At 45.8% G+C, this 16,094-nt stretch overlaps 1 protein-coding gene across 1 annotated transcript; it reads left to right on the top strand.

Annotated features, from left to right (window-relative positions):
• Positions 1-4,080: 4,080 nt before the first annotated feature.
• On the top strand, positions 4,081-6,576 carry LOC131217668 (uncharacterized). Its single transcript, XM_058212630.1, has 2 exons — positions 4,081-4,494; positions 6,415-6,576. The coding sequence occupies exons 1-2, from the start codon at positions 4,081-4,083 to the stop codon at positions 6,574-6,576; spliced, it is 576 nt and encodes a 191-aa protein (XP_058068613.1).
• The last annotated feature ends 9,518 nt before the right edge of the window (positions 6,577-16,094 follow it).

Raw genomic sequence — 16,094 nt, 5'->3', positions numbered from 1 at the left:
AATGAAGCTCCACAACTTTCTTGCTCGATGGCATTTATGAAACCCAATTTGCTATTTGTTTATATTATTCATTTTTTAGTGATTGTGGATTACACAATAACTAATAATACTTTAGGATGGGTGGAATCCATGGAAATGAAAATATATTTTTTAATTATTATGGAATTATATTTTCCACCTTCCATTTCTCAAAGTGAAAAATTCACCAAAAGATCCTTGTTTGCTTCTATAGAGGAAATGTCCTGTCCACCTTGGAACCATCATTTTCTATCCATTTCTCACCCAAATATTAAATTTCACAAACCGTTTATTCACTGCATTGCCACTTCATTTAACACATTGAAGGTGAATATTCATAACGTGAATACAATTGGGCATTGCCCCATCTAAACCCGAGCTTCCTTCTCATCTTTTTAAATGAATATTTTATTGAATGACAAGTCGGTGTTAGATGGACACAAATTGCCCGCAAAGCTCAAATTCCTTCCATGAAAAGCTAGGTAAGGCCCGCCACGATGGTTGTTAGAAATTCACCAAATCCATCTATTTTGCTAGATTATATTAGGACATCAAAATGAAGATCCACAATTCAAGTGAGCTACTACGAAAAAGTGAGTAGAGAAATGCCTACCATTGTGACCTCCATGGGTCCAAGATGATGTATATGTCATCCATACAATTCAATAAAGTCATTCTTACTGGGATGAATTGAAAACACACACACACACACAAACAATTGATCCAAAACTTTTATAGCCCTATTAAAGATTCAACATTGTACGTTCAATCTTCACTGTATACTGTCATGCAACCCACTTGAATTTTGGATCTATCTCCCTTTGGGCCTATTCCTAACACGTTCTGGAAAAATGGATGGACAAAGTGGATTTCTTATGACCCCACCTAGCTTCTCATAGTAGGAAGCTCTCGAAAAAGGCTTTCGCTTGACAATCCACGTCCCTATTAATTAAACAGAGCATGCTCAATCAAACAACTTTCAAACATGCATTCTATGGGCTCATCTCCGACATTGACCTACAATCTATTGAAATCCTGCCACCTTTAGTGCATAGGGAGCTCAGTCCCAAGCATAGTACCAAATTCGCATTCTCATGCCATGCACCTCTAGCCACAAAGATTTACAAGCTGTATGCAGCATGCCTTGTCAACCATTATCGATGACGTCCGGACCTTCCACAATGAAAACACATAGAGCATGCATATCATCCACTACATGGCCAAAGCATAAGTTATTTTTAATGTAAATATATGCCACCTAGATCTTACTCGTGCTTCAATGGTAGACTTACAAGAGTTTCAATATAAGGTCATCGGTTCAAGTATCCATTGCAGTGAAATTCCACTATGATGTGAGTGCGTGTGTTAAAAAAAAGAAAAACCGCCGAAAAATCCTTCTCGGCAAGATCTCTTGCAAAATCCTTCGTATCCAAACAGTGGCGGAAGTCACTTTAAGCCAAACATGTTTTTCTATTTCTCCTTAATTAGTTCTATTGGGGAAAAAAATATGACAAGTCTAGAGACTCGGTTATGGAATGGACCAACTTTACTAAAACCGACCGAAGGATCCGAGCTTATAGTTTGGATCGAGCATGATAAAGCCAAATGAGAGACTTGTTCAGATTTATAGGGAATGATCCCAATCGAAGTTAAGAGTCGAGAGCCTTAGGTAGGTATAGGACGCATCAAGCTGACTCGGTTAATGAGGCAACAACGTCTAAAAAGACCTGTTAAATGTCCTAAATCAGAAAGCTGCCTGACCGACTATAAAAACAATCTATATATGATTGGTTGTAGTATCGGCTTTCGGATAGAAGGAAAACATCGGCCCTGAACCGACCCAGTTTCGTCCGATAGTAGGCAAAAAGTCTCCTATGTGAGCCAACCGAGATTACGGATCTATTGAGGCCAAGTTAAGCAAGGGAGAGATGGTGTAATCTTAAACATCATCTCGAGAATTTTGTAGAAGGATCCTCGATCCCGAAAATCTCGGGATCAGGGAGTATCCATAAATAAAATATCATCTAAATCAAATCTCCAAAATATCGGGAAAATATCCTCATACAGCGGGATCCTCTTCCTCTTATAAATAGGAGAGACTTCAAGGATGAAAGGTATGCAAAGTACTCTCTCCAAAACCCCCTCAATACTATAAGACCCAGATTTCCAGCCTGACTTTGGCATCGGAGGGTCCCCTGCTCTAGCCAGGGTCTCCTTTATCTTCTTCCTGTGCAGGTATCCGAAGGAAGACCGATGGACGACCAGATTTTTGCATCAACAGAGTATTCATGACATCTACCTAAAATTATTTAGGCAATTCGGCTTGGATTCTCATGCTTCTTACACAATCTAGGATGATTTTATTTATGCGCTGAGCTATACCATTTTACTGTGGCATTCTTAGAGTTATTTTCGGTCTCTTGATTCCATTGACCTCACAATACTCAAACTTATTACAACAATACTTTCATCCAATAAAGAGGTACATGAACTCAGATCCGACATCAACATCATGAAACAGCTATTGGAACAAATACACCGGCAGCAAGTTCTGCCGGGTGTTCAGATGGCTAACGCCCCACAGCAAGTTGTTGATCCCGAGTCTGATGCTCCGCAACCGCCAATCCCTCAGAAAAGTCAGCACCAAGGTCTGTCCAAGCCGACCCCCGCTCATTCCACTACTGCCGTTCTGCCCCTCACTGACCTCCGACACGAACTTGATTGGCGAAGACGGAGTCGGCCTCCAATCGAGGGAATGGCCAAAAGTAACGAACCTTGGAAAGCTGACCTCCAAGATTTCAGGAGGGAGGTACGGGAGGAGATCAAAGACGTAAAGTAGGGTTGTGATTCATGCCAGAATCGGCCTGAAACAAAAGCGTCCCCGTTTGTGGAGGAAGTGATGCATGCCCGATTACCAGAACGTTTCCGTCTGCCACAAATTATGCCTTTCACTGGTAAAACCGACCCAACTGAGCACATCGAATGCTTCCTAACGTACATGGAACTACATGATACCTCGGATGCCGTGATGTGCCGAGCCTTCTCCCTTACCTTAGTCGACGTAGCCCGACTTTGGTTTAAACAGCTGAAACCAAAGTCCATCCGAACCTTCACAGAACTTAGTGACGCCTTCCTTACCAATTTCATTGGAAGGAAGAAGAAGCCGAAACCTCCAGCGCACTTGAACAACATAGTCTAGAAGGAGGGAGAATTATTGAAAGATTATATCAAACGATTCAACTTCGAATCGCTTCAAGTTCGGAAACACTCAGAAGAGACAGCACCCAGCTCCATCATGCAAGGTGTAAGGGACAAGCCATTTTTGGCGTCCTTAGACAAAAATCCACCCGAAACTTTGGCGGAGTTCATGACTCGGTCAGATAAATACGCAGACGCTGAAGAAACACAGAACTTGCGCGAGGCCATCCAGAACGCAAAAACTACGGCAAAAGGGTCGGCAAAAATTGAGGTTGACTCGGCCGGAGGGAAGAAGGGCAAGGATGACCAGACGCGTGACGAACGCATGTCAGGCAAGCGACCCGACCGAATGTTCTCTACATACACCCCGCTTAGCAAACCTCGGGAACAGGTGCTGATGGAAATCAAAAGTGAAGGATTCATGAGTTGGCCAAATAAGCTTCGGAGTAATCCAAACTGACGGAATAAGGACAAGTACTGTCATTATCATCGCGATCACGGTCATAGTACAAGTGATTACTATCACTTGAAGGAGGAGATCGAAAGGCTTATCCAAGAATGCCGGCTCAAAGAACATGTCGAGAGAACAGGAACAACGGAAGAATGACCGAGTGACAACCGATCTACGGAAGAAATCCGGACAATAGTCGGAGGACCCCTGTGCAGAGGTGACTAAATAACACCCGAAAAAACCATGCCAGAAGCCTCAGCCGACCTGAGTCTGACATTCTGATCATAGCTCGACCTTCGAAAGAAAAGAAGAAGGAAAAGTGCTGTATCTCGTTCATTGATGATGATGCCTGAGGGCTCCATCATCCACATGATGATGCATTGGTCGTTACTCTGACCATTGCTAACCGAAGGATGTTCCACATTCTCACCGACAGAGGGTCATCAGCTGACGTGTTATTCACTCAGGCATTCGACAGGATGGGTGTTGAACGATCCACGTTGCGACTGGTTCGTACCCCGTTGGTACGATTCTCGGGGGGACAGATACTCCCGGAGGGGATCATTTCTCTGCCGCTCACAGCCGGGAATCATCCGCACCAAGAGACAACAATGGTTGATTTCCTAATAGTTGACCAGTCGTCCGTGTACAACGCTATACTCGGTCGACCCTCTCTGAGTATCCTCCGGGCCGTCATATCTACATACCACCTCTCCATGAAATTTCTGACTGAGTCGGGAGTAGGAGTCATCAAAGGCAATCAGCAGGACATGAGGCGTTGCTACATGACAGCTGTAAAGAGACCCACTGAGAAAGCTCCAGCAGAAGTATCAATTATCGAGTCACTAGACCCCTGGGTCGAGACGCATGAACGAGGGTAGCCAGTTGAAGATCTTGTTTCAGTGCCCTTGGTCGAGGCAGACGAGTCCAAAACGGTGCAGGTTGGCTCGTCTCTGCGACCACCCTTAAGGGATAATTTGATAGCCCTGCTCCGACGATATGCTGACGTATTTGCTTGGAGCCATGAAGATATGCAAGGAATCGACCCGTCAGTGATCACCCACCGACTCAATGTCGATCCGACCTACCGACCGATCTGACAGAAGCGACGACCTCTCAGCCCCGAAAGGTACATAGTCATAAGAGAAGATGTTAGCAAGCTCCTGGAAGCAGAATTCATAGAGGAGATATATTATCCGGAATGGGTAGCAAATGTCATAGTAGTGAAGAAAGCTAACGGGAAACGGCGAGTCTATATAGACTATACCGACTTAAATAAAGTCTGCCCGAAGGATAGCTTTCCTCTTCCAAGGATAGACCAGTTGATAGATAGCACCGTGGGGCATGAACTTCTTAACTTTATGGATGCGTATTCAGGATATAATCAAATTGTAATGCATCAGTCCGATAAATCTAAAACGACCTTTGTCACTGATAAAGGCCTTTATTATTACCGTGTGATGCCATTTGGTTTGAAAAATGCTGGTACGACTTACCAGAGATTGGTAAACAGACTCTTTGCTTGGTTGATCGACCGAACGATGGAAGTGTACATTGACGACATGCTCGTCAAAAGTGTACGCGCGACCGATCACATAGCCGACTTAGAAGAAATGTTCCTCATCTTGCGTAAGTTTCAAATGAAACTGAACCCGAACAAGTGCGCCTTTGGCGTAAGCTCGGAAAAGTTCCTCGATTTCTTGGTCAGTCAGCGAGGGATAGAAGCTAACCCGGAAAAGATAAAAGCCCTGCTTGACATAGAGTCTCCAAAAATAATTAAAGATATACAAAGATTGACTGGGCAAGTAGCAGCACTTAATCACTTCCTGTCTAGAGCTACGGATAAATGTCTCCCGTTCTTCAGACAATTGAAGGGACGACAAACATCGAAATGGACGGAAGAGTGTGAAATAGCGTTTCAGCAGTTAAAGTCATACCTCGAATCTCCCCCAGTCTTATCGAAACCTGAGTCAGGAGAAGCTCTGTTGCTGTACCTGGCGGTGTCCGGTTAGTTCGGCCCTGATACGTGAGCACGAAGGAAAGCAACTGCCGGTTTATTACGGCAGCAAAGCACTATTACCGGTGGAGGTGAGATATCCACTCTTGGAAAAGGTAGCCCTAGTTCTAGTAGTTTCCTCGCGCCAACTTCGACCATATTTTCAAGCTCATACCATCGTCATAATGACCAATCTCCCACTGCGTCAGATTCTACAGAAACCGGATACATCCGGCCGACTTACGAAATGGGCGATCGAACTCAGCGAGTTCGACATTCAATATAAGCCGAAAGTAGCAATCAAAGGGTAAGTTGTGGCCGACTTCATTGTTGAAGTAACACCGCAGGCCAACCCAACGAATGGGCATACTGTCGAGCCCGTTGAAGAATTAACCACTGCTTCTCCCATCTCATCGACCGACCACCCTGGAAAGTGTATGTCGACGGTTCCTCCAACTTTAAGGCAAGCGGGGCAGGAGTAGTTCTGGAAACTCCAGATCAAATCTACATGCAATATGCCTTAAGACTCGGATTTCAAGCGTCGAACAATACAGCAGAATATGAAACATTGTTGCTTGGCCTTCGACTTGCGGCCAGCTTGGGTGTTAGGCATCTAAATGTTTTCAGCGATTTTCAGCTGGTCGTTAACCAAGTTATCGGTGCATATCAAACACGAAAAGAACAATTAAAAGCGTATATTGAGAAAGCGAAAGAACTGATTAAATGTTTTCAATGTTGTATCGTTACTCAGATCCCTCAGACAGAGAATGCTAAAGCCGACCTATTAGCAAAACTCACCTCCGCCAACGAAGACGATATACCCAGGTCTGTTCCGGTTAAGTACGTCGCTAAACCGAGCATCGAGGAACCAGTTAGTTCGATCGTACATACGATCGACATGGAACCTGCTTAGATTGATCCGATCGTCCGATATCTCAATAAGGGTGAGTTGCCTGAAGACCGCGACAAGGCCCAACGATTAAAAGTCTGAGCCTCTCGTTATACCATTTTCAACGGGGCATTATACAAGAAAGGGTATTATACTCCACTGCTGCGATGTCTAAACCCCAGTGAAGCGGACTATGTACTACGGGAAATCCATGAAGGGATCTGTGGAAACCATTCTGGAGGACGGTCACTCGCGCATAAGGTATTACGTCAGGGATACTACTGGCCAACCATCCAATACAATGCTCGTAAGCTCGTTCAGAAATGCGACAGATGTCAGAGATTCGCAGTTTTTTCGAGACGACCTCTAGAATCATTGACACCTATGACCGGTCCTTGGCCCTTCGCACAATGAGGAATCGACATCATAGGGCCACTCCTAGTAGATAGAGGCCAAACCAAGTTTGCTGTCGTCGCCATGGATTACTTCACGAAATGGGCCGAGGCTGAGCCACTGGCAAAAATCACCAACAGAAGATCATTAATTTCATGTGGAAGAACATTGTCTGTCGGTTCGGAATACCCCGGACCATTGTTACCGACAACAGAAAGCAGTTCAACAATAATAGCTTTCGAGAAATGTGTGGCAACCTTGGGATCAGAAACATGTACTCATCGCCCCACCATCCTCAGACGAACGGGCAGGTTGAGGCAGTCAACAAGATCATCAAACACCACCTCCGGACCAAGCTTGTAACGCCCTGAAAATCGGGGGTCGTGCAACTTGAAATTACTTGGAGTATGAACACAACCACAACTAGTCTACTAAAATAAAAGAGATATACATATATACAGGTCCAAAAGAATACAGATGGGTCGCCCAAGGTATTGCCCAATAAAAATCACAAAAATATCATGTCCAAAGGAATAGGACTGAGTTTGCTACTCAGAAATCCAACGTCCCGCCTACTGATCCGATGAGGTCCCGCTCATCAGCTGGAAGTAGGAGAACTCGCCCTCCTCCTCGAGACTCGCATCACCAGGCTCCACGTAATCTGTATCTCCTGCATCTACGAGCGGGTCTGGTTGGTGTTTTAAAACACTGTCCCAGAGTGGGAGTGAGTGATCAACTCAGTGGGTGCTATTAGTCTTAAGTTGCAACAAGCATCATTTATAATAAGAATTTAATGAAAAGTAATCATTCATAAATACCTAACTAATCTTATTAATGCACATGCATGGTAAATGATATGATGTATGCCCTCACCAGAACTCTCCCTCGAGCGACTCCGTTTAACGATCGCGTATGTCAACACTCCCTCAGAGCGACCTCGACTGTCGAGTCGCCAACTAACTAGTGTTATGCAATGATAATGTTAACCGGGTTCTTAGTTAATTTTATTCATCTAGCAGATTTGGGAATCTAATACACCCCACGTATCAAATGCCCTTAACGAGTTGTGAGGCCAAGACCCCGTGATCCTTGATCCCGTCAGGTTCCCCGTCCCCGACTTCAAGCACACGGGGAGTGCTGAATGTGGAATCGCTCGCGGTCACTATGGGGAGGCGCGTCACCCGAGCGTAGGCCGACGGCTCGGACACACTGTCCCATTCCACCATGCCTGGCTCACGAGACCGTGGATCAATATTTCATCCGGTATCGATGGGCTACAACGGTGGTAGGGTGTTCCAGATTCCATATATAAGTGAGCAAATATGGTTAACGAACAAGGTTGGACAGTAAATAGGCTAGACCGCATGAGTCAAGCGAGCACGTGACGAACGACATCGAGCACAAGAGGCCCATGTAGTCGAACTACTGCAGCCCATGTGCACCCGCCCAAATCCATGGGTTTAGCCTCAAGGCGGTTCTACCAACGGAACCACCTTCGTTCTCCTCATGTTCCCGACCAACCAAGGGTCCAATGTTAATTCATAACATACCAACCACCAATATTACCAACTAGCATAATAGTATCATGTTTGCATACATCACAACATACGGTTCAATTATTCCTAACAAGCATGCTATAACAACATGAACAAGGTACATGTGAGTGGTGTAGGTTAGGGAGGAAGTTAAGCACTTCCTACACCTCAAGGGATCAAATATACAAGAGTAGTGAATCATGCACACCATGAAGCAACACACGTGAGAAAAAGAAATCAAATAAACATGAGCATGTAATCATCCATACACTAGATTATGAGGGGCAAGATTTAACATCGAGGAGAACTAAACATGCCATTCCATACAATCCCAACAACATACCATTCCTAGGTTCCTCTAGATTCTTCCATACAATATATCAAGCAAATAAAATCATTAAACTCCTACTAAAATTGGTGCTAGGCCACCTAAGGATAATAGTCCGCACCTATGGATCGTTGAAGTCTTGAAAAATGACCTAGAAACGCCGAACCCGGTGCCGATCGGCCGGAATCCTAAGACATTTCACTTGTATGTTAGAATCTCATGCAAAACATCTCTCACCCAAGTGTTTCAAGAAAAAAAAGGGTGAGGGTTTACTTATGCAAGCAAAGGAAGCGGTTCTCGGTTGTGGTGGAGGGTTTGTTAAGGAAGAGGCGAGGAGTTGCAAGAAGCAGACTCCCTTGGGCCCCACTTTGATCTTTGGCCCACCTTCACTCTCCTTCACACTCTTTCTTCTCTCTTTACTCTCTTTGCTTCCTCCTTCCCCTTTTTTTTTTATCTCTCCTCTCTCCCTTTGTTCCACCTAGGGCAAATTCGTATGGAGAGAGGGAGTGCCCAAATAGGGCCTTTATATAATGCCAAGTTTGGTGTAAATGGCCCTGAGGGATGAGTTTTTACCATACTAGCCCTAGGGGGTGTTTTTTTACCATTTTGGGGCTATTACGGGGCGTAGGAGTCGACACCCACCGTTGGATAATTGACCCTAGCGATGATCTACATGTAGACACGAACGGCCCGTCATTTGGATGCGTCGATCGACGGGTAGGATCAAAATTCAGTTCAACGGTCACCGACTATTGATCGGGGCCGCGGCTATACGGATTTGAGCAAAGAAATATCCTCACTCTACGTGTGAAGTTTGGTCGTAAACCGACGGTCCGAATCCTCAACTTTGCATAAGAGTGGACGACTTAATTCACTTAAGTTCCAACTCCTTCCTTTAGGGTATTTGCACTTCTCATGTACTCATCCTTCGGCTTAAGTTGAACGGTTTTGGACAGTACCCCGGTTTGACTCCCGCGATGGGCGTTAAGCCCAGTAAGATGGACATTATTATATAGTTTTGGAATTAGTAGCCCACCAACGAGCGGTCTAGAGTTTGTTTAGAGAATCGGGGCAGTTCTGGTGGCCCTCTTGCCATGAAACTTATAGGAGAGGTGCTCCATAGCCCGATGAAGGGTCATGCAAAATTTGGGGACGATCGGATATGGGGTTTGGTCGCACAGGTCCGATTCGTGATCAACGGTCACCGTGCCATGATCGGGACCCAGATTTTGTAGGCGGGCGTAGACAAATACATTAGACCTTTACTGTAAATTTGGAAAAAAGTTGATGCTGAAATGCCTGAAATCCTAATTTTATTTACCAGTGCCAGATTCTAATTCTGGCATTGGTGGGTTGCATTTGGCAAGTGCCAGATTCCACTTCTGGGTGTCCACTGGGTCCGTGGTCCACGATGGTCCCCAAGCCCAGTGAGATCTATGCTCTCCTAAATTTTTATAATTTTCTAACCTTCCCGTGTCACAGTATGGCCCGCACGGGCTGTCGCTAGGTGTTAACGGTCATCTGGCTTGGAGGCCCGCACCAGGTTCTATCAGGACCCGTCAGGTCTATTCAATTGGGCTAATCTTGGTATAATTTATTTGTGATACCTCACTGCGAGTGGCTTAAATGAACGGTCATGTGGCAAATCCTACGTGGACGCCCCAAGACACTGTTCTGGTTGGGCGGGACGTTAGTTACACTACACATGATGTTCAAGTGATCGGGCGGATTCATTGGCTTCCTACGGCTGATTAATCGGACTGGTGCGGTTCTTTGCTGGTACCACCCCTGTATACACTAACATTGAGTGTTAATAGTTATTAAGTAATATTTAGGTTAATTAAATTTAAAAAAAATTGATGAATTTTTGAAAATTCAAAACAGTGAAAATCCAGGATGTTACAAAGCTCGACCGAGCCAAGGGAACGTGGGCTAAAGAACTTCCGAAAGTATTATGGGCATATCAAACTACAGCACGAACTGTTACGGGTGAAACTCCTTTCTCCCTTACTTATAGCTCGGAAGCTGTCACTCCCGTCGAGATTGGGTTGCCTTTAGCCCAAGTTAGTTCGTTTAACGAAGAGGATAATGAACAACTCCTGGCACTCGGACTTGATCTTATGAACGAATAAAGAGAAAGAGCTCGACAACTTACGAGAACTCGGTAACAGTAGGTTACTCGTTTCTACAATGCCCGAGTCAAAGTCAGACGTTTTCGAGTGGGAGACATGGTTCTCCGAAAGACGTTCCTCAATACTAAGGAAGCCGGCTCAGGTACGCTGGGACCCAACTGGGAAGGGCCCTATATCGTCTCAGCCACCATTCGACCAGGGACATCAGTTGGAAGACCTAACCGGACGACTACTGTCTCACCCGTGGAACGCCGAGCATCTGAAAACCTATTACCCCTAAAGTCCCCACGACAAAGCAATGAAAAAGACTCGGAAAAAACAGGCATGTAAACTGAGTCAAAAATGAATAAAATGAAACTGATCATATTCATTTATCAGCATGTTACATCGAGTTACATCTTGCTTCGGCAATACATTGTTAGACTAGAAAGAGGCAAAAGAAAGGTCAGCCACAACGTGCGAATGTCTTCTTCGGTTAATGCTATTCTTGAGCTTGTCCGGAGCCGGTGTTAGTGCCACGAATGGAGTCGATGATGGTACCAAAAACCAAGTTCCCAGCGGAGCTGGTGTTAGTGCCAAAATAGGAGCTGATGATGGTACCAAAAACCGAGCTCCGGGGCTCTCAAGGGTCGTTCGGAATGACCTCCAGAGCTTGAGTCACTTCAGGCTCGGCCCCGGCAAGAATCGCAACGTTGTCAGGCTTGACCATTTTAGCCACTGGATCCTCGGGAGGCCCATCCTCAAAATTCCAGAGGTCAAAGTCGGGAAAAAAATTGCTTCACCCCTTCAATACAAGCTCGGTACCCGCTTGCGTATAGGCGGTCTCTCTCGTCCTCGAACTTCAGAGATTCAAGGAAGTCTTTTATGGCCTTCTCTCCCGCCTCTTTCTTGGCCACCTCGAGTGCCGCTTTGGTATCGGCCTTCAGTCGGGTTAGCTTATCCTCGGAGGCGTCACGAGCCAGGCGTCACGAGCCAGGCGAAGTTGCCGACTCTCATCAGTGGCCCCTTTCAGCAGTTGAGCCATCCGAGCACATTCGGCTCTAGCGTCTTTAGTCGCCTTCCGAGCCAAGCTCAACTCGCCAGTCAAACGGCCGACCCTAGTGGAGGCTATCTCAAGTTGGGCTTCTGCCTCTGCTGCCCGTCTCTAAGCTGCTTCAACGTTCGCCATGTTTTTTTGAGCCTTCTCGGCCTCGGTCAGGTCTACATTGGCTCTCAGTAGGCAGGGATCGAGCTGCACAATTTTTTTTTACTAAGTCCGATTAAAACTGAAAGAGACAAAGAGCTAGAGAACAAAATTTGAAACCTCACCTGGAGCAAGACCTTTGTAGCATGGGAGAGTATCCGACTCCCAGGAGCTTCGAAGATGGAAGCGAATTCTCTTTTGCTCTCGGTAGAAACAGCCCAAGGCACCATATCTGCCACGGCCCGACGGAAGGAGGATTGCTCCTGCGGAGCCGACTCCTCCCTTGAACTCTCCCCTCTCTGCTCCTCTCTACGCCCCGAGACTCGTTCAGCGACCTGTGTTGGCTCGAGAGTCACTCGGGACTCAGCAGGAATGTCCTCTACCCTCTCTTCGGGGTCAGAAAGATCGACGACGGGCGGGACAGCCGAGGTGGCGGTGACGGGGATGGAAGGCTCTGCGACCGAGAGAGCGGTCTTGGCCTTCTTCGGAGGCCGAGGCTCCAACAGAAGGACTGACCTAGGGGGAGCTTTTAACTTTGACGGCCTCAGGAGGGGTCGAGCTTCGGCCATTTCTGTGTCAGACAAAACATAGAATCAGAAAAATTTAAGAAGAATGTACCTGAGTAATTCAAAGTTACCTGTCACTGACGAGTCCAGGCCCGAGAAAAGAAGACGCTCCAGGTGTAAAAGGGACTTCCAAGACCTGTCTTCCGGGCTTAACTTTCATAAGTCTCTGATTCGAGCTAAAGCGTTGGCTGCTAGCTTCGACTTTTTCTTGGAGATATCCGTAAAAGATGTTCAATTAGACTCAAGAGGAGGTTGGCAAAACGAGACAAGTAAAAAGGTGTGCCGAGTCACCTACTTTAGAGAACACCCGGGGAACGAGGGATTTGAATAACCCAAGCTCGGCAGTTTCTTAGCGATCGCATGCCCAGAACCACCTCTCTCTCCAGTGCTTGTTAGAGTGAGGAGGGTCGGTTATTAAAGAACCATCCTTGTTCCGCCAAGCACTCAAAAAATACCAGCCGAGCAGCGAAGTATTCGGCCGAACTTGGTATAGATAGAGGAACTCGTACACAGTCAGTGGGGGTTGCTCAGTCTCGACCCACAACACTGCACATCCAAACAAGTTCCTCCACCCATTTGGGACTATCTGGTCAGGCAACTCATTCGGAAGTGGAAGTTGAAGAATTAATGAGTCAGGAACATAATACCATATTCGGATCCTATTTAAATCCATCTCAGTCAAAATTGAGGGAACCAGCCCCTTTTATTCGTCTCCGACCTCCTCACTCTCTGCAGCCTCTCCTTCTTCGGCCGCCGACTCAGCGAATCTGACCGATCTCTGTAGGGGGACCGACTAAGTAGTTTCTCCAAATTCGGCCCTCATCAGTCTTCTAGGAAGAGCCGATTCAGAAGTTCCTAATTCTTCCCCTTCTTCCTTCAAGTCATCCCCTGAGAAAAAGGGGGTGGGCCTGCCTGGGGCATGTCTCAAGACAGAGGGGTCCTCCGGGGCAGGGCGCTCCGCTGGGGTCCCATTGGACATCCTGGTGGAGAGCTGGAAAGCCTCATTGGCACTCATTGCCATCTCCGCCAATAAGGAAGGCGATTCCGAAACATTTCAAAAATGTTCTGTTTCGCCCTTATCACCAGAAATCTCCCCCTGGGGATTTGAAGGATGCATGGTCACAAAATGTCGAAGAGGAAAGGGGGAAAAGATAAGACTCACTAGAAGGATGATAAGCACACAGTTGAGGAAAGAAGAAGGCAAAGACGGAGAAGAAAGGCAAACTGCAAACGCAGCTGAGGAGGGAGAATAGGAGAGGAAAATGAATAGGGCAGACGAAATTGTGAAAGTCGATCCCGCTCTTCCTTTTATAGCAGAGCCACGTGGCAGCAACATTTAAGGAGTCAAATCGACGCCTGTTTCGACTCCCCCGCCCGACGCGTGGCGCACGCCGACTGACGCAAGTAACACCTCTGCCACGTGTCCGACGCTCATAAGCGGACGAAACGATTCGACGACTGTCCGCTCGTGTGACCTCGAGTAACGATTCGTCGCACGTTAAGAACGACACAAGAAGCAATAAATACCCCATCATAACCTCGGTCTGCAATACAGTACTCCTTAGTGCCGGTGTAACTGATACAAGGAGTAGGGGGATTACTGTTGGGGAAAAAATATGACAAGTCCAGAGACTTGGTTATAGAATGGACCAACTCTACTAAAACCGACCGAAGGATCCGAGCCTATAGTTTGGATCGAGCATGATAAAGCCAAAGGAGAGACTTGTTCGGATTTGTAGGGAATGAATCCTAACCGAAGTTGAGAGTCGAGAGCCTTAAGCAGGTATAGGACACATCAAGCTGACTTGGTTAATGAGACAGTAATGTTTAAAAAGACCTGTTAAATATCCTAAATCAGAAAGCCGCCTGACCGACTATAAAAACAACCCATGTATGGTTGGTTGTAGTATCGGCTATCGGATAGAAGGAAAACATCGGCCCTGAACCGACCCAGTTTCGTCCGATAGTAGGCAAAAAGTCTCCTATGTGAGCCAGCCGAGATTACGGATCTATTGAGGCCGAGTCAAGCAAGGGAGAGACGGTGTAATCTTAAACACCGTCCCGAGAATTTTGTAGAAGGATCCCCGATCCCGAAAATCTCGGGATCAGGGAGTATCCATAAACAAAATACCATCTAAATCAAATCTCCAAAATATCGGGAAAGGATCCCCATACGGCGGGATCCTCTTCCTCTTATAAATAGGAGAGACTCCAAGGATGAAAGGTACGCAAAACACTCTCTCCAAAACCCCCTCAATACTATAAGACCCAGATTCCCAGCCTAACTTTGGCATCGGAGGGTCCCCTGCTCTAGCCAGGGTCTCCTTTATCTTCTTCCTGTGCAGGTATCCGAAGGAAGACCAAGGGACGACCATATTTTTGCATTAACAAGTTCCATTTCCACCAAATCAACCATAGCTTTAGAGTGTTTGGATCATCACTTTAACCTTGTCTAAACTAAGTTAATTTTATCCATTTTGATTGTTTGGCAAAAGTTTAACGACTCTTTACTTTTTTTATTAGGTGAAGATTTTTTTATTTTTTATTGGAATCGAAAATGAATTGAAGTGTGATAATTTATTTAAGTTAGAAGAAAAAGCTCTAACAGTGATATGATTTTTTGGCAGTCACTTTCAAATCCAGCTCAAAAGCAACATGATTGCAGTTTGGAGGTTTGTCCATTTGAATACTTAGAGTAGGGAGTACGAATATGGTCAATACCACGTTACAAATCTTCTAAATACATTTCAATTGAATACTGCATCCTAACGCAACCTTGCAATTGAAGTATGAAATTAGTGACAGACAAGCAATGAAAGGTGCATCTAACAAACAAAGATAGCATAGAATATGGTTTGTTATTTGATACTCTTGCAGAGTGTGATGGCTAACACAAAGGCACTCTGAAATTGGATCTGATTTCTCTACAACACCTCTTTCACTCAGTCACTCCCAAAATGCCCAAGCTTTTTGGGGTCCACCATGTTGTATATGTGAAATCCACTCCGTCCATCAAGTGTAGTCCTTGATGCTAGGCCCTAGGGTTAAAATTCATCCAGATCCACAACTCAGGTGGGCCAAACCAAAGGGAACAACTGGGATGGGATGCCAATCATAGGTTGAGTGTGGGGCCACCATGCAGTCTATATTTCATCAAACCCGTTCATCGGGAGTGACTCATTAGGATGAACGGTAGAAACAAAAATGAACCTGACAAAAAGCTTTGGAAGGCCACAACACGTGAATTTATAGGTTGTAGGTGCACTGTAACCTTTCCATTGGTGTGGCTCATATGAGTTTTTCATTGAGCTGATCTTTTGTATGAACAGTGAAAACAAGGGCTATCACCTGATGGACGGAGTGGATTACACATATCCAACACGGTGGGCCCAAAGAATTTAGTGT

Source organism: Magnolia sinica, chromosome 10 (genome assembly GCF_029962835.1).
Source record: "Magnolia sinica isolate HGM2019 chromosome 10, MsV1, whole genome shotgun sequence".
NCBI lineage: Eukaryota > Viridiplantae > Streptophyta > Magnoliopsida > Magnoliales > Magnoliaceae > Magnolia > Magnolia sinica.
This window is presented reverse-complemented; position numbering and strand designations above follow the sequence as displayed.